General features: G+C 42.5%; 1 protein-coding gene across 1 annotated transcript in view; it reads right to left on the bottom strand.

The window, feature by feature from the left end:
• LOC137333715 (Fanconi anemia group A protein-like) overlaps positions 1-25200 on the bottom strand; it is a 79383-nt gene that overhangs the window by 35686 nt on the left and 18497 nt on the right. Inside the window, exons 9-20 of the mRNA XM_067998023.1 lie at positions 25037-25070; positions 22740-22809; positions 21106-21218; positions 19111-19187; positions 14307-14448; positions 11523-11656; positions 3373-3483; positions 2980-3075; positions 2671-2730; positions 2141-2229; positions 633-693; positions 409-458 (exon numbers count right to left, since the gene is read on the bottom strand). Coding sequence (XP_067854124.1) covers positions 409-458; positions 633-693; positions 2141-2229; positions 2671-2730; positions 2980-3075; positions 3373-3483; positions 11523-11656; positions 14307-14448; positions 19111-19187; positions 21106-21218; positions 22740-22809; positions 25037-25070 — 1037 coding nt within the window. The remainder of the gene's footprint in view (positions 1-408; positions 459-632; positions 694-2140; positions 2230-2670; positions 2731-2979; positions 3076-3372; positions 3484-11522; positions 11657-14306; positions 14449-19110; positions 19188-21105; positions 21219-22739; positions 22810-25036; positions 25071-25200) is intronic.

The raw sequence follows: 25200 nt of genomic DNA, 5'->3' as shown, positions 1-25200 counted from the left end.
CAGGAGAAACTTCTTTACCCAAAGAGTGGCAAGAATGTGGAACGCGCTACCACAAGGAATAGTTGAGGCAAATAGCATAGATGCATTTAAGGGGACGGCAGAAAAGCATATGAGGTAAGCTCTAACCCTGTCATTATCTTAAAGATCTCTATCAGGTCACCCTCAGTCTTCTCTTTTCTAGAGAGAAGAGCCCCAGCCTGTTCAGCCTTTCCTGATAAGGGTATCCTGATAGTGTTAGATAAAGTAGGGATGGAGGAGGCTCATGTGGAGCATAAACACCCGCACAGACCAATTGGGCCAAGTGGCCTGTTTCTGTGCTGTCGTTTTGATGTAACAATGTTCATACCCACTATTTAATACTCTAATCTAGATTTTTGCATCACTTATAGGTTTGAAGTGCTCACTTACTTCTTTAGAGAGTCAATAAAGATCATGCGTGAATCCAGGGAGACAGGCAGCTGTAAGAGACAATGCACCAAGTCATTGTCATTAACATTGAACCATTAGGTATTTCATTTTATAAAACCAAGATACATCAATTGGGACAATTTCACAATATTATTATGTACTATTGCTCACAATGCATTTTAAATAACATCACAGTTCAACATTAAGATACAAGAAATACAAACCGCACGAGGGGTAAGCAGAGCAGGCAAAAACCGTGTCAAGTAATATGGTCTTCGGAAAATGCTAGGAGAAAGAAAAAGTATAGTTTTTGCTCATTTGAAATTGGAATAGCGGTTTATCTGCCTATTGTAAAATCAGTTTGTTTTTAATGATTAGAAATAAAATATTGCTTGTTGATAGATAAGGCTTTCAAGTTGGATATCCCAAATTCTGAATGAGGAACAAAAATAGTCTTGAAAAGCAGTTTCTATATTTTTTATTATTCATTCTTGGGATGTTGGCAAGGCCAGAAATTATTGCCTATCCCTTGCTGCTGTAATAGAGGCTTGATACAACTGAGTGGCTTGCAAGGCCACTTCAGAGGGCAGTTAAGAGTCAACCACGTTAATATGGGACAGGAGTCGCATATAGACCAGACTGGGTACGGATGGCAGGTTGCCGTCCCTAAACGAAATTAGCGAAGCAGTTGAGTTTTTACGACAATCCGACAGCTTCATGGTCATTTTTTTTTAAAAACTGATACCAGCTTTTTATTTCCAGATTGATTTTTTTAAAAACTGAATTCAAATTTTCTGCTGTTCCAACATCCACGAGAGCGATATTAAACACAATCATGTCAATCTGCATGATTTTCTGGTAAGGCTGAAGACAATGGCTGTGGTTTTTCCCACATTTAAATGGAGGAAATTGCAGCTCATCCAAAACCGCCTCTATGCTGTCAGACAAACAGCATAGAGGCTAGAGGGGTTCAGAGAGGTGGTGAAGAGGTAGAGCTGGGTAGCATCAGTGTACATGTAGAAGCTGACCCCATGTCTGCAGATGATGTCACCAAGGGCAGCATGTAGATGGGGAAAAGGAGGGGGGCTAAGGACAAATCCTTATGGGACTCCAGAAGTAATAGTGCAGGGGCTGGGCCATTCCTGGAGACGCTCTGACTACAATAGCTAAGAGTGGAACCAAGAGAGGGCAGTCTCACTGAGCTGGACAAGGGAGGAGAAGCATTGGAGGAGGACGGTATGGTCAACCATGTCATAGGCTATAGAGAAGTAAAGGAGAGACAACATACCATGGTCACAATCAGGGAATGTTATTTGTGACATTGGTTAGGGCTGTTTTTGTGTTGTGGTAGGGGTAGAAACAGGGAGTTGTGGGAAAGATAGGCTTATTCAAAGATTTTGGAAAGGAAAGAGAGGTTCGAGATAGGGCCACAGTTTGCAAGGACAGAGGGGTTTTTGGGGGAAGGTAGATGATGAGAGTTTGAAAAGGGAAGAGCACCTGAGGGAACTATTTACAATGGGGGCCAGGAAGGGAAGTTGGGTGGTCTGCAGTTTAGTGGGAATAGGTCTAGGAAGTAGGAGGTGGGGGACATGGGACGAGATGAGTTCGGAGATTTCTAATTTCTTTTTATATACACTTTTTCAGTAGGAGGGTACAACACAATCAATTCCTACAAAAATAAATCAAACCTTCCCAGGTAGATCTCAATACTTGGAAACTAAGCATGCTGTACCTTGCCTCCATTACGCTGGCCGGGATCTTTCCACTATTTTGAAATATTAGAATAGCTTTCTCAACATCCTGCAGGGCTTGACACTGGGGCTACAGAAAGAGATTTAAATAAAATTAATCAAACTGTAAAGCAGAATATTTCCTTTCAGATGCACAAATATTACTTCAAAAGCATTCAGATCTACTTGGTGTAACAAGGTTTTTCCCCTGTGAATGAATGAATGAATGAATGAATGAATGAATGATCCTATGCATAACATTTGCAAGGTATCAATATTGTCTTTAAAAAACTGTCCAATTAAAGTCTAGATTTTTTTAATCTAAAATTTCCAGCTTTCACAGCAGGTGCAATGTTAGGTTTCAGTTCTGTACCATGCAATTTTCAGGGAATAAGAATTAAAAACAAAACCTTTAGCTAACAGAGTGGACAACAGAACTGGACTGTTTCTCAGCTTTAACGCAGACACACACGCAGACACACTCTTGGGTCAAGCCAGTGAGAAACCAGCATCTGTCTATTTCTGTACTAACCTTAGGGGGGCCATGAGCTGTTGACAGATCCTCATACAGACCCATCTCCTCAATTGACACCTAGAAACAGAAATGTGTAGAGTTCAGGCAGAATGAAATGGTTTGGATTGGTTATAAGGATTTTTTTTTTTACTGCTGTTAATTATGTATACCAGCAGTTTTCATATTATTCACTTTTTGTAATTTTAGGGGAAAAGGTGCCACGTAAACAACATTCAATAGGGCCTTTTTACTGTGAAACCAAACAAGATTTGCACATCAATCCTGTTAAGCTCCATACAGTTCAAAGGACTTGGCTTCCTCACCAACCTGGAGATCGGCAAGTCGAGTTTTAGCCAGAGAGATATATTCCAGAAGCAGAAGTCGATACTTTGATGCCACATATGGAGGATACAAGACATGAACCTGGGCAGAAGAGAGAGCGCAGAGTGTCATTCTGACCACAGCAGAGCACTACTGGAGCAGAGATTCAGTCATTGCAATTCACTGACACTCAGCAATTTTGCCTAATCCCTAAATAACATTTAGTAATTTAGGCAGCAAAAAATATTGTAAACGACTCATTTTAAATGCAAGTGCTTTTCTTGTTCTTGGTATCATCCCTCAACTGAGTATATAGATTAAATGAACAAAGAATTTATCAATACTAATATATCAGACCTCAGGCTAGTGCTGCTACCTGATCACTAATAAGCTTCTTACCCTCAAGTACTGTGCAGGTTCAAATGGCACCAGATCGGTCAAGAATTTCAGTAGAAAAATTAAAGCCTTCTTACTACTGCCATGGTAACTGCTTGCAGACCCAAAGGAATTCTAATAAAAGGAAAAAGAAAACACTTTTGGGGATTACATTTATTTTTTCTGCAGGTGATCCAAACTCAGACGAGGGCAGTGTTAAAAGATCCCCAAGGATCCATTTGATCCTCCAGTATTGTACAGCTGGAATTCTGTTATAAACTAGCAGTACGGTTTGGCTCATCAGCAACCACCATCAGTAATCTAATATAACTGTGCGATGTAATACATGATTTTGACTGATCATACTTCGAGATAAAGTACTTCAATCTGTATACAAATTAACAATACACCTTAATGTAGTATATCCCTGGCAGTTTTCAACTACTGAATCTGCCAAGCTAAAATGTTATACATGTAACTGACCTTCAGAAAATGTAGAGGTAGGAAGGGCTGGCTAGGTTAAGGGTTCCCTCGAACAACCAATTTTAAATAGCAATTGGGAAATTGCACCCAAAATGCATTTGACACTGCGCTGGTTAGGTTACAGTTCAAGTTTCCGCTAAAACTCATTTGCATAATCACAAACGTAAAATCTTCCATGATGCAGTGCAATCGGGCAGCGTAATAGAATGTAGTCATTTATTTTTTTCTATCCATTAAAAAGTATTCCTTGATCTATTTAAGAGTGGTAACCTGGTGCAGTTCTATTGAAAATGGGTTTATCACAAAAAATAAGCATTTTTAATAAGGTATCCAGTCCTCCACCTGTGAGTAACTGGATTTAAAATCACTGAAAATTACTTTAAAAAAAACTATACTGGACCATTTAATAGTTTCATTGGCGTACACTAGTCAGTTTCTTAGTAAATTAAATATTTTTTGATATGGAACAACTTTTAAAACACACCTACTAGTGCCTGTGCACCTAAGAAAATGAACGCAATTTTGAAGAGCCTTCCCGAACCAGTGCAACTCACAATTTGGACCTGGGGCGCGGCCTGATTCAGCCAAATTGAATCTTGAACCAGCGTGAAAGATCGCTGAAAACACGAAAGCAAGTGATCTCGAACATAACTCACATTTAAAATTCCCCGATCTTTTGCGCTGGTTTGGATGGTTCCGCCCAGATTATGCTGATCTTACTGGCGGAAACAAGCAGAAACTCAACCCCAACATTAAAATCATTTTCAAAACACAGTACCCTCAGGCACTCCCTAATAAATTACTACTTAAAAGCACCAGCTGGTGTAGAACCAAGGTGTATAGATGAAGTAGTCGCAGATTTAAGAACATAAGAACATAGGCACAGACTCGATGGACCGAATGGCCTCCTACTCTGCTGTAATGATTCAATAAGAAATAGGAGCAGGAGTAGGCCAGACGGCCCCTTGAGCCTCCTCCACCATTCAGTAAGATCATGGCTGATCTTCAACCTCAACTCCACTTTCCTGCCCGAACCCCATTTCCCTTGATTCCCTTAGAGTCCAAAAATCTATATCAAGCTTGAATATACTCAGCATCCACAGCCCTCTAGGGTAGAGAATTCCAAAGATTCATAACCTTCTGAGTGAATTCAGTCAGAATTTGATTCCCAGTCTGTGTTGACTTAACTGATCTCAGCCAAACCAACATGTCAGGGCTGGGAAGGGGAGGGTGAAAATCAGCCAGGGTTTCCTCTGATGGATATCCAGTGATTCCTGCTGGAAAACGTGCAAGTGCAGACATCAGGAGAGATCAGGCTTGTCTGGGATACCCTCCATGTAGTAGCGCCTACCTACGACACTCGCTACTAAAGCCTCACACATGAAGAATAGCATTTGGGCGAGGTACTGAAGTGCTGGGATTTACAGTATTTGTAATTTTTAATACAAAAACATAGCAGTCAACACGCCTTAGGATTCATACTTGTTTTCAGCCCTTCATTCCCCACTCTTCCTGCCCCTCAAAAGACTGTAATTAGTTTAGTAGTAAGATAACAGAGTTCACCTTTCCCATCTGGAGGCACAGATTACAGGCACAAATGCTGCAAGCTGCTTTACCTTTGTTTAACAAATCCTACCAGTGAAATAGTTTTGCAGTATAGCCGTGTGGATGCAATAAGTTACGTGATGGACCTGGTCCTGTGTAATGAGCCAGGATTAATTAATAATGTCCTAGTTAAGGATCCCCTTGGAATGAGTGACCATAACATGGTTACATTCCATATCCAATTAGAGGGTGAGAAGGTTGGTTCTCCAACAAGCGTACTGAGCTTGAATAAAGGAGACTATGATGGTATGAGAGCAGAATTGATTAAAGTGGACTGGGAAAATAGATTAAAGGGTAAGACAGTACATGAGCAGTGGTGTACATTTAAGGAGTTATTTTACAACTTTCAAAAAATATATATACCACTGAGGAAAAAAGGGTGTAAAAAGAATGACAGCCATCCGTGGCTAAGTAAAGAAATTAAGGATAGTATCCAACTAAAAACAAGGACATATAAGGTAGCCAAACTTAGTGGGAGGATAGAAGATTGGGAAGTCTGCAAAAAACAGCAAAAAGTAACGAAAGGATTGATTAAGAAAGGGAAGATAGATTATGAAAATAAATTAGCAAAAAATATAAAAACAGATAGCAAGAGTTTCTACAGTTATATAAAAAGAAAAAGGGTGGCTAAGGCAAACGTAGGTCCTTTAGAGGATGAGACCGGGGAAATTAATGGTGGGAAACATGGAGATGGCAAAAATGCTGAACAAATATTTTGTTTCAGTCTTCACAGTAGAGGACACTAAGAATATCCCAACACTGGACAAACAGGGGGCTCTAGGGGGGGGGGGGGGGGGAGGAGCTAAATACGATTAAAATCACTAAGGAATTGGTACTCAGTAAATTAATGGGACTCAAGGCGGACAAATCCCCTGGACCTGATGGCTAACATCCTAGGGTCTTGAGGGAAGTGGCAGTGGGGATTGTGGATGCTTTGGTAATAATTTTCCAAAATTCTCTGGACTCGGCAAAGGTCCCAGCAGATTGGAAAACTGCCAATGTAACACCCTTATTTAAAAAGGGTAGTAGGCAGAAGGCTGGAAATTATAGACCAGTTAGCTTAACATCTGTGGTGGGTAAAATTTTGGAGTCTATTATTAAGGAGACAGTAGCAAAACATTTGGATAAACATAATTTAATAGGACAAAGTCAGCATGGCTTTACGAAGGGGAAGTCATGTCTGACAAATTTGCTTGAGTTCTTTGAGGATATAACGTACAGGGTGGATAAAGGGGAACCAGTGGATGTAGTGTATTTAGACTTCCAGAAGGCATTCGACAAGGTGCCACATAAAAGATTATTGCTCAAGATAAAGAATCACTGGATTGGGGGTAATATTCTGGCATGGGTGGAGGATTGGTTATCTAACAGGAAGCAGAGAGTTGGGATAAATGGTACATTCTCGGACTGGCAACCTGTAGCCAGTGGTGTTCCGCAGGGGTCGGTGCTGGGTCCCCAACTCTTTACAATCTATATTAACGATTTGGAGGAGGGGACCGAGTGTAACATATCAAAGTTTGCAGATGATACAAAGATGGGAGGGAAAGCAGAGAGTGAGGAGGACATAAAAAACCTACAAGGGGATATAGACAGGCTGGGTGAGTGGGCGGAGATTTGGCAGATGCAATACAATATTGGAAAATGTGAGGTTATGCACTTTGGCAGGAAAAATCAGAGTGCAAGTTATTATCTTAATGGCGAGCAACTGGAAAGTACTGCAGTACAAAGGGATCTGGGGGTCCTAGTGCAAGAAAATCAAAAAGTTAGTTTGCAGGTGATCAAGAAGGCCAACGGAATGTTGGCTTTTACTGCTCGGGGGATAGAATATAAAAACAGGGAGGTATTGCTGCAGTTATATAAGGTATTGGTGAGACCGCACCTGGAATACTGCATACAGTTTTGGTCTCCGTACTTAAGAAAAGACATACTTGCTCTCGAGGCAGTACAAAGAAGGTTCACTCGGTTAATCCCGGGGATGAGGGGGTGGACGTATGAGGAGAGGTTGAGTAGATTGGTACTCTACTCATTGGAGTTCAGAAGAATGAGAGGCGATCTTATTGAAACATATAAGATTGTGAAGGGGCTTGATCGGGTGGATGCGGTAAGGATGTTCCCAAGGATGGGTGAAACTAGAACGAGGGGGCATAATCTTAGAATAAGGGGCTGCTCTTTCAAAACTGAGATGAGGAGAAACTTCTTCACTCAGAGGGTGGTAGGTCTGTGGAATTTGCTGCCCCAGGAAGCTGTGGAAGCTACATCATTAAATAAATTTAAAACAGAAATAGACAGTTTCCTGGAAGTAAAGGGAATTAGGGGTTACGGGGAGCGGGCAGGAAATTGGACATGAATTTAGATTTGAGGTTAGGATCAGATCAGCCATGATCTTATTGAATGGCGGAGCAGGCTCGAGGGGCCGATTGGCCGACTCCTGCTCCTATTTCTTATGTTCTTATGTGATCCCCTGTCTAAGAGGACCTGAATAATTTGATCTGTGTGAAGCTGTTTCCAGGGGCCCGATTTTACCAGGCCTGCGGGTTTCCGGCGGGTTGGGTTTTGGGAGCGTGGTCAACACGCTCGGTGAAATTAGTGGGTTGCCCGCGCGATCGTAGCAGGCAATCCACTAATTGGATCCAATTACCTGCTCCTCCGGGCTCCGCGCTGCTGGTCTGCGCGTCGGGCGGGCTGCGCATGCGCAGTACGATCTGTCAGCTGGAGGCTCTCTAGTTAAAGGGGCAGTCCTCCACTGACAGATGCTGCAACCAATAGAACACATTACAGCATGGAGCAGCCCAGGGGGAAGGCTGCTCCCAGTTTAATGATGCCTCACCCCAGGTATCACCAGATGGGGTGAGCAGCACCACCAACATATCGCCCACCTGTATACAGTGCAGGAGGCGCTCCAATGACCGCAGTAGGTCAGCCACAGTGAGAACACGTGGTCTTTCCCCTACACTCCATCTGCCACAACACTGCCCCCACCCCACATCTCCTTCGGCACCGCCAACACCACTCTGTCACATCACCCCTCATACCCACTCAAACCTCATCCTCATCCTCATCTTACCTGCACCTACTCACCTCGCGAGTACTCACCCCGCCACTAACACGCAACCCAATCCTCATATAATCTCATGGCTCTATCCCATACGCACCCTCTCGTGCATCTCCCTCACGGCCAGCCTCACTCAACCTGCCACCACCTGTGCTGCAGCCACAGGGCATGCATCACATATGTGCAGTAGGCAGCGTAAGGCAAACGTGTCGTAAGCATGAAGGGGATGCACAAGGGTGTTTGAGGGTTTGTCATGGGTGTTACCTATATTGAATTTCAGAACAACTCACATCACACATTATATTGGCACCACCACTGCCATGTCTCCGCGAATCCTGTCTGTTTTGTGCAATAATGCCCGCTCCTGGGTATCACTGAGGACCCACCACTGATGCCACCCATTGTGTCACTGCAGAGTAGGTGCAGGTGTATTTGCAGGGCTCTTCCGCGCAGACGACTGAGAGACATCGGCGGTGTACCCGGCTGCACCCTGGAAGGATGCGGAGGAGAGGTTGTGGAGGGCAGTGGTGACTTTGGCAGCGACAGGTAAGCAGATGGTGCTGGGGCCAGCCAGGAGCAGCTCGGCATGAAAGAGGCTGCAGATGTCCACGACTACATGTCGAGTGAATCTGCGCCTCCGTGTGCACTGCTGCTCGGAGAGGTCCGGGGAGCTGCGCCTCGGTCTGTGGACCCTGTGGCGAGGGTAGTGCCCTCTGCGACGCGTCTCTCTCTGCGGTAGCCCTCCCTCCTGCTGTACAGGTGGATGTGTCACAGCACTCTGTTGTGGAGCTCCACGTGTTCGAGGTGGACGGCGTGGATGGCGAGGCTGGTGATGCTGTTCGCCCTCCAAGGGGGTCATGACTGCAGCTACGACGGCCCCCATCCGCAATATGTACATCTGAGGGGGTCCGCAAGGTAGGCACATGTCTCCGGACCCCGGGGTGAGTGTGCAGGTTGGTGACTTTGACCGTCAGGAGGGGGGTGGTGGAGGCCACACTTTGTCCCAAGTGACAGAGCGGCCTCCTGCAATGGCTGAGGGTCTTCCACCCCCCCCCCCCCACCCCCACCCCCACCTGTCAAATGGACCTTTGCAGCTGCCACAGGCTGACGGCTGCAACACGTCCAGTTCAACTAGGACTGTTTCCCCCAGTGTGTGAAACAGTCCCATGTTTCTCCAAAATCACACACAGTCCCTTAATCAAGTCAGTTAATGACCTGAACAAGCGAAATAAATACACTCAAGTGGCATCCCGCTGGCTTTAATTGCCTGCGGGATTCCCACCAGCGGGGGCTATGCACGCACCCCCGCACGTCATCGGGGAACCCGGAAGTGGGCGGGATCGTGGCGCGATCCGGTCACGTGCCTGGATATCGGGATTTTCGGGGCCCCCCCCCCGCTGGAAACGCACAGGAAACCCGCCGGTAAAATCGAGCCCCAGGTTTTCTTTCACTGATGGAACATAACCAAATGGATCAAATGGCAGTCACAAACATTACAGCTAAAACACAATCAAGTTCCAGTCGTGCTTTTGGCCTTCTACGCTCACTGAAGGAAGTGGTGACAAAGCAGGGAAAAGGGAGCAAATCATTACAGCAGATGGAGAATCCTAACCTTGAATGGAAAGTACCATTCCCTCCATCGTTCTGTACTGTAAGTACACATCATTCAGAGAAACACAGCATCCCTCCAAACACAAGGATACATGCTGGGTTTGGTGAGGGATATAAATGGGGAAAGAAGAGCATGAAAAAAATGACATAATATAGTTCATCAAAATAACTGCCCTCTGTCTGGCTAGAAACCAGCTACGTCAATATTGGGCATAATTTTCTAGCATCACTTAGAGACCTACTAATCCCAGGACAGGTTATCTCATCCATGGTGCTGGCAGCTCAATTAGAGCAGGATGAAATAAATTGCTTGCAGCAAATCAGAGGTTAATAGGCATGTAATGCAGCATTTGTAGACAGTCTCAGCAGGTAAAAGAAATTGTGTACCAACAGGTCCTACTGCTGTTGAAGAATTTGTTTTATCTTCAATTTAATTAGCACAGGTATCTGAAATGCACGATGACAGGTATTATGGAAATACAGGTTTTCTCAGTCCTTTTTAATTACGGCTTTAAAACGATTCAGCTCAAATAATGACGCTTTAGTGATTGAATCCAGTCAAGTAATTCCTACTTAATCATGGAGTTCTTTGAATTACTGCCATAAATAGACATGTAGGTCAGGTAACAGCAACTTGTTCACTCAAAGGATAGATTTCAAAGATAAATCCATGAGTAAAGAGAAAGCACCACTGCCCATTCAAATAACACCTACTCCTGCCCTGCTGTTAAACACCGAATTATCTCATCAGAAAGGTTTAATTTGTTAAATATTTACGTAAACAGGGAGGTCCCAGAGTTCAGGCGCTCAAAGATTTATTTGTGGTTATATAGCTCCCCTTTAAGTAGGCAAAGTCCAGAACAATGCAAATTGTGCACTGTCTGTTGGAAAGAGCAGGCTCAACATTTGAATTATCTTTGTTACTATGTACTTACTCACACTTTTTTTTGCTCATTTTCTGCCCAAAACTAAGGCCTGTTTTGTAGGGTTGCTAGTCCAAGTCTGAAGTATTTACCCATGAGGCAGCGGGGAGAGGAAAAACTGTCTCAAATTGTTTAGCAAAGTCTCAAGAGTATCTTGCCTTCAGCAGGCCCAATAAGGCTACCTTACTCCCTTGTGTCTATCCCCTCCCCCACCCCCTCCCTCCTGCTCAAAAAATGCTATAGAGCTATATGTGATTTAGCTATTATGGAAACGCTTAAGATGCCAACCAAGATTCTCTCAAAGAAAGTCAATAATTATTTCAAGAGTTCCCACCCTGACTGAATCAGATTATATCCTCAGCACTTATTCTGAAATGTTTAAAAACACAAGAGTCAAGATTGCCATATCCTGTAGAATTGAGAGGGATCAACTTTTCCTTAAAGATGAGACGGTCAAGTAGATTTCAGAGTGCTATTTTTGGCCAAATGTCTAGCCTTACCTTGAACCATTCGGAATAGCTTATGAAAACAGCTGGTCCCTCCAGTGCAGCCTGGCGTGCAAGCAGGAATGCAGTGATTATACTCTCCAACTCGTAATTCTCAAAGGAATTTTTCAGCAACCTCGCCAGCAGTTCTGGAAAGACATGAGAAATTGTTCCACATTGAAAATCTGTCCTGATGAAATTAATAGTAATTAGCAGTGATTAAGATACTTGTTTCTTGCTGCTGAGGTCATGGGTTTAAATCTTAGCACTCAGACATTTGAATCTTTCAGCCACAACTGAAATGTGCTCCAGTTCTCTCCTGGGATTCGAGGTGCAGTGCTTTACAGGATCTCAACCTTGGACATCAAAACAGCAATTTCATCTGACTCGCCCCTCAGCGAGCAAGCCTCTTCACTAAGCACAGAATGCAGTGATCTCACAAATAAAGAAGTCTCCAACCAAATGCTCACTCTCTCCATAGGAAGATGATGCATGGAATAACAGTAGTTAAATGATATTATAGAAGGCAGAGTTTAATTTGTAGTTAGGGAAGGTGTGTCCAAGCTTTTGGCATTCATGGGCCACTTGGGTGCATACCACAGAGCCTCACAGCCACTTATGAAGTTTAAGTCAATTAGCCCATTAATTTGCAAATACCTCAAACTGCTGATGGGAACAAATCTTGTTCTGATTTAGGATTTTTCACTAAAGTATTAAGAACAGCCCTTTCCAAACCTCTAGACCCAGAAAATTGCAACCTACAAGTAAGAAATATAATTGTAAATAGAACTGAGTTGCCTGGGCTTTGCGGGCCAGATTGCCATGGTGTGCATGTTGCATGCAGCCCATTGGTGATAGGTTGATGTCCCTGGTTTAAAGCTATGCAGCGCAGGAAATCAAAACGTTACCTATAAATGATGGCACACAGTCGAATGCAGAAAGTGTGAAAATCAACTTTGTTGCATCATAATCACAGCCAAGTCAATACTGGACACAATTTTCTAGCATTAAATAGAGACCTGCTACCCCAGGACAAGTTATCTCATCCATGGTGCTGGCAGCCCAATTACAGCAGGATTAAATAAATTACTTGCAGCACATCAGAGGTTAATAGGCATGTAATCCAGCATTTGTAGACAGTCTCGGCAGAAAAAAGAAATTGTGTACCAATAAGTTCCTCCACTGTTAAAGAACTTGTTTTTCCTTCAATTTGATTAACACAGGTAAATGTACAGAGATATGGGCAGCAAACAGGTATTATGGAAAAAACTGTAATGCACGTTATAACAGTACTCCCCAATTAGATTAAAGATTTAAAATGTATTGTTACAGACTACACTACTGCCGCCATGCGCCTGAAATCTGCTGGAACTTTTGGATCCAACTATAATTTATTATATATTAAATTTGGTACATCTGGTGTGCATTTCATTGGAAACATGTTATCAGTACCTGCAGTATTTGTTACTCCTGTAGGAGGTGCAGAGATGGGTGTTTTTAAATATTAAAAGTGTCACATAACAGTTGCTATTTTATAGTGAGAGTTTATTACCCTGAGATTGCACAATATGGCCCTCAGGCTCCCGTAAATCACTCAAAATGATTGCTGAATTTTGTTTCATTCATCATTTTTCTCAGTAACTGAAATTTCTAATGCCTGAAATAAGGGTTTAAACAATTTATTTTTAAAATCAAAAAATAATATTTTTCACTATATCGTAATTAATATCATCCACTGAACTGTCTCGTGTCTTTTAATGCCTTCATTAATGTTTTTACTTGGCCTCAGCCTTTCCCAAAAGCCCGAGATTGGTTCAATATTTTTCGCCAAAACCATGGTTCTGTGAGCCGGCTTTGGATCATCCAGTCTAAGCATGTGCAGTGCACCTAATTTTCCAGGATACATCAGTAGCATTCTGTCAGCAGTATTGATGGGATATTTTTATATACCATCTTGAACTTTCGGCTCAATTGCTTTTCTTCAAATAATTTTGAAAAACAGCACAAATTTTAAAAGATTTACTCAGGTAAAATTTATGTTGAGTATGTTTTCTTTTAAGGGTCTGAGAAAAAATGATAGCGTTGTGATTACACACTACTGTAGCTTTTGTTTTATGTTCTATAAACTTTAAAAAGGTGTATTAAGCTAAGGAAGAGAGAAAAGTGAGAGAAAGAAAGAGAGAGAAAAGAGAGAAAGAGCTAGCTGTCTTAATTTATTATTTCAATTTTCAAAAAAACAGTTGCATTTTGAAGATGACTATCACCACTTGACAGTTAGAAAAGGTCAATGCTTATCACTTAGACATGGGGGAGGAAAAGGAAGAGTTAAAGGGAGAAGCAGCAGAGAAAAGAAAGTGGCAGAAACAGAAGAGAAAGAGCAACACAAAGACATTAGAGACAGATAAGGGAATAACCATATTCTCTGACTTACCATATGCAACGCCACAAGAGATCAACTAGCAACATGTTAAAATCCTTGAGTTGGTAACCTCAATGCCCCAATGTGATGAAAGTAATGGGTATCATTGTAAGGAGCTACTGCTGTTTTTACTTTCTCTAAAGCTGGTGTGCTGTAACCTCTAAAAACCAATACTGCAAAAAATGCTTGTTGTTCCTTTTTGCTCCAGTAGTGGCGCTGTAACCTCTCAGCCTGTTACAAGAAACATACCTGAAAGACAGACAGTTTCCTCAACCTAATCATGAGCAAGACCAGGGGAGACACACTGGTATGATGCAATATCTTGTGATGTGTAAAAGTAATTTATGTCACCAGTCTTTTAACTGTAGCCCATTTCGTACCTTTCAGCTGCTGTTGGGTCTGTGGTTGGCAGACCAACAGCGTAGAAGCACAGGATAGTACATTCTGCCAGTTAACCTCATGTGTCTCCAGAACTTGTCGGAGATGAGTGATCAGCTCCTCTGCACTGAATAAAACAAACAGCTGCACAGAGCAAGGAGACAAATAAAGCATATTATTAACTGTAGATCCAAAAAATTAAAATACAGCTTAAAAGTTCAAGTAAAATGTCACTATTACAAGTGCTCGTCACACAGGGAGGTGCAGGGTAAAAGAGATGGAATATATATTAGAAAGTAAAATGAGAAGCTTCATACATCCTAGACTGATTAGAACTGTATATTGGAACCAGACAACCAAACTTGCTGACTACTGAGGTCTTGCCAAGTTTCAGAAGCTCTGGAGGATTAAAGATACTGAACGAGCTGCTGCAGTCTTGTGGCAGTGAGTTGCTGAGCGATTAGCCCACTGTACAGCTGAGGAGGAAAACAAAATTCAATGCGAGAGGTAATGTGAAATTACACAAAGGACAGAAGAATAGGATTAAAAGGAATAGATTTATTCTTTCAGCACACGACCTCAACAGTAACTCTACTTAACCCTCTAGAGGGAATGGAAGGAGGGGGATAAAAAAACACAAGCAAAAAGAGTCTCATGAAAATGCAGAAAATTATTGGCTATCCCATTACTCACACAAGACTTAATAATCAGCAATAGCAAATGTGTAAAATAAGGATAAGCCAATCTTAGTTCAGATTTTCAGGGTCATTTTGACCTGAATTAATCCCAGCCCTCAAGTTTGAACACAAATCCAAAACACTGAAATTACTGAGGCAGAGCCTTCACTGTGCGTCAAAGATTTGGCTCTCTACCATCTATTTTTAAAGATCAGTACCTTTTACAAGAAATCTAAAGTGAACCTAATGAATCAGGCCTGCAGCCCAGCCTAGCCCAAATTAAACTGACCAAGTTTAGGTTCGTTTTGACTTTTTAGCCCAGCATTTTTATCACTAGTGTGTTTTTAAAAGCATTTTGAATCCAGAGTCAAGATATACATATTCTGATAATGTTTTCTCTTTTTAACACATTTGACTGCACACAAAAGCTGTTTCTTCTTGTTTACAGTCCCAAATATAACTGGAATTTGTAAGCACAGACACATTGGCCTGAATTTTATCTTGGAGCCAGGAACTCAGTGGGTGGGTGGATTTGCGAGTGGGGAACCTGGAAGTCAAGTGTGCGCATTTAAATCTGCAATCATAACTCGACTGCAGGCAATTATCTCTGCTTCCAAGTTTCGCATCTCCAAGCTGCACAGCATGCCTACCGCGTACCCGAATGGCATGATTTAAAGCCCACTATTTTAAGGGCCAGTCCAAGAATGGATTTTGAAGGAGAAAAGAGAAATGGAGTCCAGGAAAGCAAAGGCTGCCCCTAGATTTAATGATGCCTCCCTGGATGCACTGCTAGCTGCAGCGAGAGCCGGGAGGGAGGCAATGTTTCCAGTGGATGGCAGGAAGAAACCTGGCTCTGTAACCAAAATTGCTTGGCTGGAGGTGGCAGAGGCAGTGAGCAGCAGGAGGACAGTGCCCAGTCCACACTGCAGGAAGCATTTTAATGACCTAACCAGGTCAGGAAAAGAGTGTACATTTGGTGATTCACCCACATCCTGTGTTGTTCAACAACCCCCCACCCCGCCCTCCACTACCACCCCACCCACTCTGTGTTGGCACACCTACCCCATCAAATAATTCTTCACACCCACTTAAGTGTCAGCAGCAGCAACCATCCTGCACTTTCTATGCACTTCTTCAACTGCCCATTTATTCCCCCACCACAGCTACTCACCCCAATCCTGATGCAATATGATGTATCTGTCTGATAGTCACCCTCTAATGCATCTCTTTCATGGTCAGCCTCACCCAAAGCAATGCATTCATAGGGTGAATACGTCACCTTCAGTCACCACCAGGTCTGTTCTTTTTCCCCTTGTAGAAGAGAGCGCAAAACACAAGGGAGAGGAGCAGAACTGGAGGTGGCCCACCACGTAGTGGAGGTGACAGATGTGGATTAGGAAGCCATGAAAATAAGTTGGACCGTCGCATGCCTATCCATCGGAGATGGAGACATTGGCAACCTGCAGATGGCTGGTGACAGAACTTTAACATCTTTTAACACGTGGTGAACTGATTTTATCAATGTTGTAACTGTGCCAGATCTCAGCGTGGTCATTGGAAAGATTGTCACTTTTGCGATGAATTATTAATATCACTTTCTGTTGTCTTCCAGGGCCTTCGTGCCTCATGACACCATCAGAAATGGAAGAAAGTGATTCCTCAAAGGAGTTCATTTCTTCTGTGGATGCACCAACGCTGATACTCGCACTTTGGTGGGTCCTGTTAGACAGTTAGTTGGGTTGTCACCTGGTGATTCACCACTCACAAGTGTGCACGAGCAAACACTTGTGGCAGGGGCAGCTGTGGAGAGTCCGCGTCGGGGGCACACTCCTCTCCAAGCTCTGCTCAGCTGGACATAGATGCTGAACCCGGGGGGCCATCATTGAGAAGAAGAATGATAGAGGTGCAGCAGCAACTATGCAAGGTACTGGATAAAGTGCCACGCACACTCTCCACAATAGCAGAAGGAATGGAGGAGTTCAACTCCATCGCTAGTGGAGTGGTGGCGCAGGTAAGTGCAGGAATGTCTGCGAAGGAAAGAATGATAGCCTACATGGAGCTTCAAGCATGGCTCTCAAATGAGTCCATGCAGGCCACGATAACGGCCGTGCGGACTCTCAATGCCAACATATCTACTGCCTTAAACAGGCAGACAGATACATTAGCCGAGGCCTTACAATGCGACACATCTGATCACCAACCTGCTGGCCAGCAGTGGTGGAAGTGATATTGCGCTGGCCCGGGAGAGGGATGATGGCGAAAGGGGACATGGAAGTGGGGAGTTCACTCAAAGCGCTCCCACGTCTCACCCACTGCCCTCTCTTCAACCAGTACCCGCAATGCTGCCTCCTCTCCCCAATGGCCGAGTCTGACCCTGCACAGGTGCAGGTGGTGCAGTCTTTAGCGGGGCCCTCACGGGCTCCAAAACCCAGAGGGCAACCTGCTGAAGTCACAGGGAATGCACCACGTCGAAGCGGCAAAAAGAGAAAGGCTAAGCAATTGTAATTTACCAAGGGTATGCAGAAGGGTGTTTGACAAGCTGTCATGTTGTTAATTTGTATTTGTTTGTGTTATAGCACATTAAATTTAATTATTATCACCATCACTGCCACATCCTGTCCATTATTGAGTCCCTTTTGTGAATTTGCCCTTTCATGTGCTTCATTAAGAAGTGCAAGACATAATGCCATCCATTGGACTCGTGTGTAACGGGTGTATGTGTAGGACTGTTTTGTGCAAAAAGGGTTGGTCGTTCCAGGTGGCCTGAGTATTTTCAAAGTCTTCAATTTGCACATCTCATCATGAGAACCTGTTGGAGAGGAGAGCTTCCCTGCCATCATGGGCAGCAATGTGCGCGGTTGCTCTGGCGATGGGTTCCCCATCTTCATTTTCCTCCTCCTCAGATGTACTGTGGAATAGATCCACCCTGACCTTGCCAGTTTGAGGAGCTCCAAAATGTACGTAAATTTGTCTGAACACAAGAATTCTTAGTCTCAACAAAGAAATCTCAGTCTAAACACAAAGAACTCCCAGCCAAACGTTTGTCTGTGAGAACTGAGTGGCCAGCTGCAATACAGCACCTTTTATTGAGATGTGTCAATTACTGGTTTAAAGGGCCAAACGAACTTCGGCTTTAGCTCGCCTCCGTTTCAATGGCATGTTTCAGACGCCTCGGGAGACACGTTCAGGGGTAGTTAAACCCATTTCTGTTGCAGAATCCACAAAAGGTTAAGTACCTAAAGCGTTTCAACAACCTGAATTGGCCACTTAAATATCGGCCCACCGGCTTTAAGTGGGGACGGGACTTCCGTGTTTCCGTTGTGCACGCGCATTCTAACGTGCCTGGGTCAAACCTGGAAGTGGGAGCGTTGGAGCTGGAACGCGGTCCCACTGCAAAAAGCTGGTAATTTAACCTCCCACCCATCCCCAACCCACCCATTCTTGGGGGTTAAAATTACCCCCTATAGCACATGGGGCCTATGTCTGTTTGTCTCTAATCTTCTCATTAAAAATTTGTTTTAATATCATACAAATGGGTCTTCTGTGGCATCACTTACAATAAATTGGATACGAGTGTGTCATGTATTGTTTAATGTATTATTCTGCTGCTAAGGTGGAGCTGTGTTTAAGGTTAGAAAGTCTAATAGCTTGTCAAGTTTTGGGCTTTGTTGACGATTTATTTTTTACACAGAAAGGATTTAGAAAAAATGATGACATTTAAGGGTTGTGCTTTAAAGCAAAATCTATTCACATCTTCTTTTAAAAAAAGGTACGGAGATAGAAAGTGATAAAGTGCTAATGAGCTGGGCTTTGAAATTGTTTCCCCGAAGTCTGTAAACAATAAACAATTTGTTAGTCTGCCTTAGTAATCAATAAACTGCTCACAACCATTGTTTTGGGAGGTCCCTGGTCCCAGGTGCACACTGGGCATTGTCTGGGATAAGTGCTCCCCTCTGGCTGTGAACAGAAGGAGTTAAAAGGCAGGGACACTGCTCGTCAGTCAAGTTTTTTTTTAAAAAACAGAAAGCTGCAAGGGCAGTCTTTCGCCAGAGTCAGAAGGTTAGAATTCAGGAGGGCAGTTAAATTCAGTTTCTTAGAAATGTAATTATATTTCTTAATAGTCAATTACCTTTCTGTATAAGGTTGTTAGAAGGGGCTCTGTTTTGGCAAAACACCACTCTGCCTGCATGCGAATGGCATCAGATGCTGTGAAAGAAAGAAAATATAACACTAAAGTTATATACAAAATTCCCTTCTGACTGAATTGTTAATTATAACCGATCCTTTTAGTACTCTACGTTTGAAGGCATTATTCATTATTACTGATAGCCGCCGTAGAAACTACCAGAGTGAATTAATGTCTTCAACTAGTTAAGCTTTCGTGATGATCAGACAGATGGCCAAAGATATGGTACCATCTATACCAGCGCCAGTAAGAACAGCAGGAACTTGTGGGTCACCATAATTTATTTTGCATTGCTTTTGGTTACCCATTTTCGTCCCTTTTCTCTTGATGGCAGTGACTCATGCTTTGGTACAAACTACGCAGCTGCTGGCAGTCCTCTAGGGATATCTCACCCAAATTGCCATTCTTCATACATTAGCTAAACAGTGGTGGTGGGCTATTCACTCATCGGGTCTGAACCGATCATAGCCTGACACGTACATACAAATATCAACAGAAGTTACCTGATAGCAATCGAAAGAGATAGGGAACCCTGGCTGACTTTCTCCCTCCTTGGCCAACTCGAATGCAGCCAACAACCCGCTCACTGAAATAAGGTAACTCAGCAGAATTCAGGGATTGAGTCTGGAACCATCCTAATCTATAGCTTAATATTTCAACTTTGCAATATCATTCCTTGTCACAGTCATGTGGTTACAAGGGCCTAATGAGCAGCGGTTACAATGGCCAAATTGTAGCTGTGATTTTTCAGTTGATTGGTTTCTACAAACCAATCACAGGACTCAAAACCAATCAACAGCAGCTTCCACAGAAACAGTCATGGGGTTACGCGAGACCCATGAGCCATTGCTTTTTTTTTTAATTAAAAAAAAAATCTCACTAAACGTCCACCCCACCTGACTGCCTCTACGGGCATCGGTGTGGAGCCCTGTCCGTCAAACACAGACAAATATGAGTTTGCAAATAACTGTAGCTAATGAGATTGCTAGAAAGGGACACAACTAGAACGATCAACATGATCTTTGTTGGCCAATGAGATTGTTTAAAAGCTTCACTGAGTCAATGGATTATTAGCAGCCAATGAAATTGCTCAAGAGAATTTTTTTAAAAATAATACAGTATAGATGATCAATTTGAATATTGTTTAACTTATTCTATTTTGTGCATTTTAAACTATTTTTGCTTGAATATTGAGTGATGGTAGCAACGTCATAAAAGAGCTGTCTGGGTGTTGCAGAAACTGAGTGTGAGGGTGCTGAATTAACATATAGCTGCAGTTGAAGGGCCGCAAGTTTTTACTGATTTGAATTCAGCTCTCAAAGGTCCATATTTTGACCAACCCTTACTGCCTCAATCAATACCTCTGATTAGAGGAATGGAGCAAATTAAAAGAAAAGTTTTTTTTTAATCTCCTAAATGTGTTGTAATAATATGGAAATTTTAAGTTGACACATTTTTGAATGGCTGAAATGCTCCCTGGCCATGCCTAAAGGCCAACAAAGCAGTCACCCCACAAAACAGTCACTGTTTGCGATTTTAAAACAACCACAATATAAATGGAACAATTTCTACAGCAATGCAGGTGGCAGCAAATATCACAAAACCACTTCCTTCCTGATAAATGGAACATTAATATGCCATCAATATTAATGTCACTACTGGAGACATTAATAGACAGGATCATCCCACCATCCTGAAGAGTGAAGCAAGTTAAAAGAAAAAATTGACAAAAAAAATAAATCTATTAACGTAATCCATACAGCCTAAAGTTACTTGCAGAAGGGAAAATAAAATACTTTTGAAAAGCACAAAGAACTGGAAATATTTTCACATATTTATCACTCCCAAGTTCATAACACACACGGATATTGTAATCTAAGAGTGACTCTAAAAGTTTAGTGTTTTCTAAAATTTCTGCGTTATTTGTTGCAGTTTTACCTTCAAGCACAGGTCTGTAGGTGAGGATCTGTGTCAGCGTGTGATAGAAGAACTGCTTAAATGAATCCAGAGAGATGACACCATGGTACAATGCCACGTCAAACACACTCAGCCTGTATGAAGATCAGTATAAATTATTAAAAATAGACATATTTGTGCTAACCATATTTTAGAATTTGTTTCTAAAAGCGGTTTTGATTTCCAGTTTCACTACCAACAACTTACAATTAAAAATATATATATTTTCAGAGTCCAGAGCCCTACCAAGCATCTCTAATTTCAAGTTAAGGCAGATCAAGGTGTTGCAATAGAATAGATCGTCTCACTCTGTCCAGTTTCACAGTAGTTTCTGTGGACGGACTTTTCTCCCTGCAATCCTAAACTGTATGTTCAGAATAATTTGCGTAATAATCTGTTTACTAGATTTAGCTTAGTTTCATGCTACATGACCATCCACTCTTTAAATCAATGGTGGCTGACAGGTTAGGACAGCTAGAATATCTATTTACAATTAAATACAGATATGAAGTACAAAAAATTCACTAATATGACTAAACATACCTACACGCATGCCTTCATGCATACAAGTCCGTAATAGGTCATTTAGTCTTGGTAAGCAATATGAATGTTCTTGTTGAACAAAGTTCTGATTCTGAATGGTAATTTCAGAAGGTCTCATGATCTTGTTATATTTCTTGTAACTGTATAATCCATCGTTTAGGTTAGGAACGGCAGTCACATACCAGAATTTTAGAAAGAACTGAATTGAAACAGATTTTTAAACCAATTAGGTGGCTGAACCATCTATTCTGGGAAATTTTAATCACAACTTGTCCCAGGCCCCATGAGCCTGCTCCGCCATTCAGTAAGATCATGGCTGATATTCAACCTCAAGTCCATTTTCCCGCCCGATCCCCATATCCCTTGATTCCCCTAGACCCCAAAAATCTATCGATCTCATCCTTGAACATATTCAACAACTGAGCATCCACAGCCCTCTGGGCAGAGAATTCAAAAGATTCAAACCCTCCAAGTGAAGAAATTCCTCCTCATTTCAGTCTTAAATGGCCGACCCTTTATCCTGAGGATATGCCCCCTTGTTCTAGACTCACCAGCCAGGGGAAACAACCTCTCAGCGTTTACTCTGTCAAGCCCCCTCAGAATTTTATACATTTCATTGAGATCACCTCTGATTTTTCTAAACTCCAGACAGTGTAACCCATTCTACTCAATCTCTCCTCACAGGACAACCCTCTCATCCCAGGAATCAATCTAGTATAGAGTAAACCTTCATATATGTAAATATATACATATATGTGGCTATCAGGTAAGGACAGGATCAGTTGCCACTGTGATGTCCTCTGTAGTCATCTAGCCAGCCAGCACTCACCTCACACATGAATCATAGACAGTTGGGAAAACAGTGATCGCTGTCCATGGAACTTTACCTCAGTGAGGCAGACAACACATTCAGGAGAGGAGAGCAGAGAAAATTCGAGAGGAATAAAAAAAGACAGAAACTTTGCGAAAGAATGCCATACTCTGAACCACTATGCCTGCAGTTTGGGGCCAACTGCTACCAGTACTGACCAAGTCATGAACAAATTAGAGAACTTGTAGACATTTGCACATACCAGAATTGAATTGCTTTCTGACCAGAAGACTCTTCTTTTTCTCTTTCCTTACACACGTTATCCAGCAACCCTGGAAGAGAGGAAAGTCAATAACAAATAACCCTGAACATGGGGTACATTTGCATGAAACAGGAACAGACTTTCACAGTGCTTAATGGCATCAACAACAATCATTTACATTTATAGAGCCTTTAGCATAGAAAAACATCCCAAGGCACCTCACAAAGGTGTAATCAGACAACAGACACTGAGCCAAAGAAAATTATATTAGGAGGGGTGATCAAAAACTTGGTCAAAGAGGCGGGTTTTAAGGAGGGTCTTAAAAGGAGGAAAGGGAGGTGTACTGATCTCCTGTCTTGACTTAGGGAAGAAATTCCAGAGTATGGCACCCAGGTGGCTGTAGGAATAGCTGTCAATACTGGGGTGAAGTGGGGGACTCATAAAAGGCCAGAGTTGGGGGAGTGGAGTGTCCTAGGAAGGGGGGTGGTTGTAGGGTGGAGGAGAAATAGAGACGGAAGAGGCAGTAAAGGATTTTAACACCAGGATGAGAATTTTAAAGTGGGAGGCATTGGAGGACCTGGAGCCAATGTGGGTCATCAAGGCCAGGAGTGATGTGTGAGCAGGACAATCAATGCAAGATAGGATACAGGCAGCAGAGATTTGGATGAACTGAAGTTTACAGATCATGGAGGATGGAAGGCTGGCCAGGAGTGCACTGGATTGGTCGAGTCTTGAGGTGACAACGGCATGGATGAAAGTTTCAGCAGCAGATTGGCTGAGGCAGGGTGCAGGCGGATGATGTTACAGAAAGAAAAGTAGGCGGCTTTCGTGATGGAGAGGATATGGGGTCGGAAACTCAGCTTGGAGTTGAATAGGACACTGAGGTGGCAATCAGTTTTGTTGAACCTGAGACAGTGTCTGGGAGGGAGTTAGAATCGGTGGCAGAGGTACAAAGTTTGTGGCATAGGCCGAAGGTGATTGCTTCTGTCTTCCCAATATTTAAATGAAGGAAACTGCGGCTCATCCAAGGCTGGATATTGGATACGCAGTCTGATAGCACAGAGGCAGTGAAGGGATCAAGACAGGTAGTGGAGTGGTAGAATTGGGTATCATTAGCATACATGTGGAAGCTGATCCTATACCTTCACACGATATCACTAAGAGGAAGCATGTAGATGAGGAAGAGGGGGCCAAGGATAGATCCTTGGGGGACTCGAGAGGAACGGTATAGGGACAGGAAGAGAAGCCATTGCTGGAAATATTCTGGCTATGATTCAATAGATAAGAGTGGAAAGAAGTGACAGCAGTCAAACTGAGCTGAACAACAGAGAGACATTTAAGGAAGAAGATGTGGTTGAGCATGTCAAAAGCTGCAGAGGTCGAGGAGGATAAGAGGAGAAAAAGCCCCACGGTCACAGAAGATGTCATTTGTGATTTTGATCAGGAAAGACTTTCACAGGAAAAATGCTCTCAGGAATTACTGTCTTGGTGTAGAATTGCTAAATGACAACAAAAGAAACATATTATTTTACTTGCAATTTTTCCTCAAGTACAATTTTGAAAGGAGCTAACCAGCATCACAATTCTTCATCTGTCATCAGACCATAAGTAGTACAGCCTCAACAGGGAGAATTGTGTGCAATGTATACATACTATCCAGAAAAAAAATGGCTCTGGGCTGTTGAAAATTAATATTAGACCAGCAGACTATAAACTATATGGTCTAGTACTTCTTTAGAGACAGGTTGATATAGCTCATGACAAAACAAAAGCAATGGAATGAGAGTCAGTGCTACTGTTAAAAGCAAAACTCTGAACAGATTATTGAAAAACTGAATGGAGATTTTATAGTATGAGAGAAAATTTTCTAATCAGAGGTTTGGGGTGGGCATACCTTGGTAAATGGAGAGTTGCATTGTGGTCAGGAAATTACTATCCAGGAGACTGACATGGAGGAAACCTTAGTTACAGAACTGCCAAACTAAAAGGTGAGTGGTTGAGACAGAATTGAATATGGCATTTTGCTTGGTCACCACATGGTGCTTTGAACAGCTCGAGTAACAGGGATTCTGAGCGTTTGAAAGTACAACATTTTATAGAAACCTCTGAATTTTGACATGACCACATTCATCTTTCTCTTTATTGCAATTTTCAAATAAACAGCCATATTAGGTATATTATTAACAGTCAATTAGAACCATAGAAATAACATATTTTACATCAAACATTATAGCAGTCATTTAATTGCTACCTATCCTAAAACCACAATATGTGTATAGATAATGAACTCTACTTACATGAAAGCATTCTGTCCAACACTCCAAAACAGATCTATTAGTAAGGAGGAGAGCAAGACCATTTCAGTAAAGCAGTATAATTTCAAAATTATAAATCTATTCCAGGCATTTGCAGCTATCCTGCTGAAGACATTATTCTTGATCACTATTTTTGTCCTGGGACA

Source organism: Heptranchias perlo, chromosome 16 (assembly GCF_035084215.1).
Source record: "Heptranchias perlo isolate sHepPer1 chromosome 16, sHepPer1.hap1, whole genome shotgun sequence".
NCBI lineage: Eukaryota > Metazoa > Chordata > Chondrichthyes > Hexanchiformes > Hexanchidae > Heptranchias > Heptranchias perlo.
This window is presented reverse-complemented; position numbering and strand designations above follow the sequence as displayed.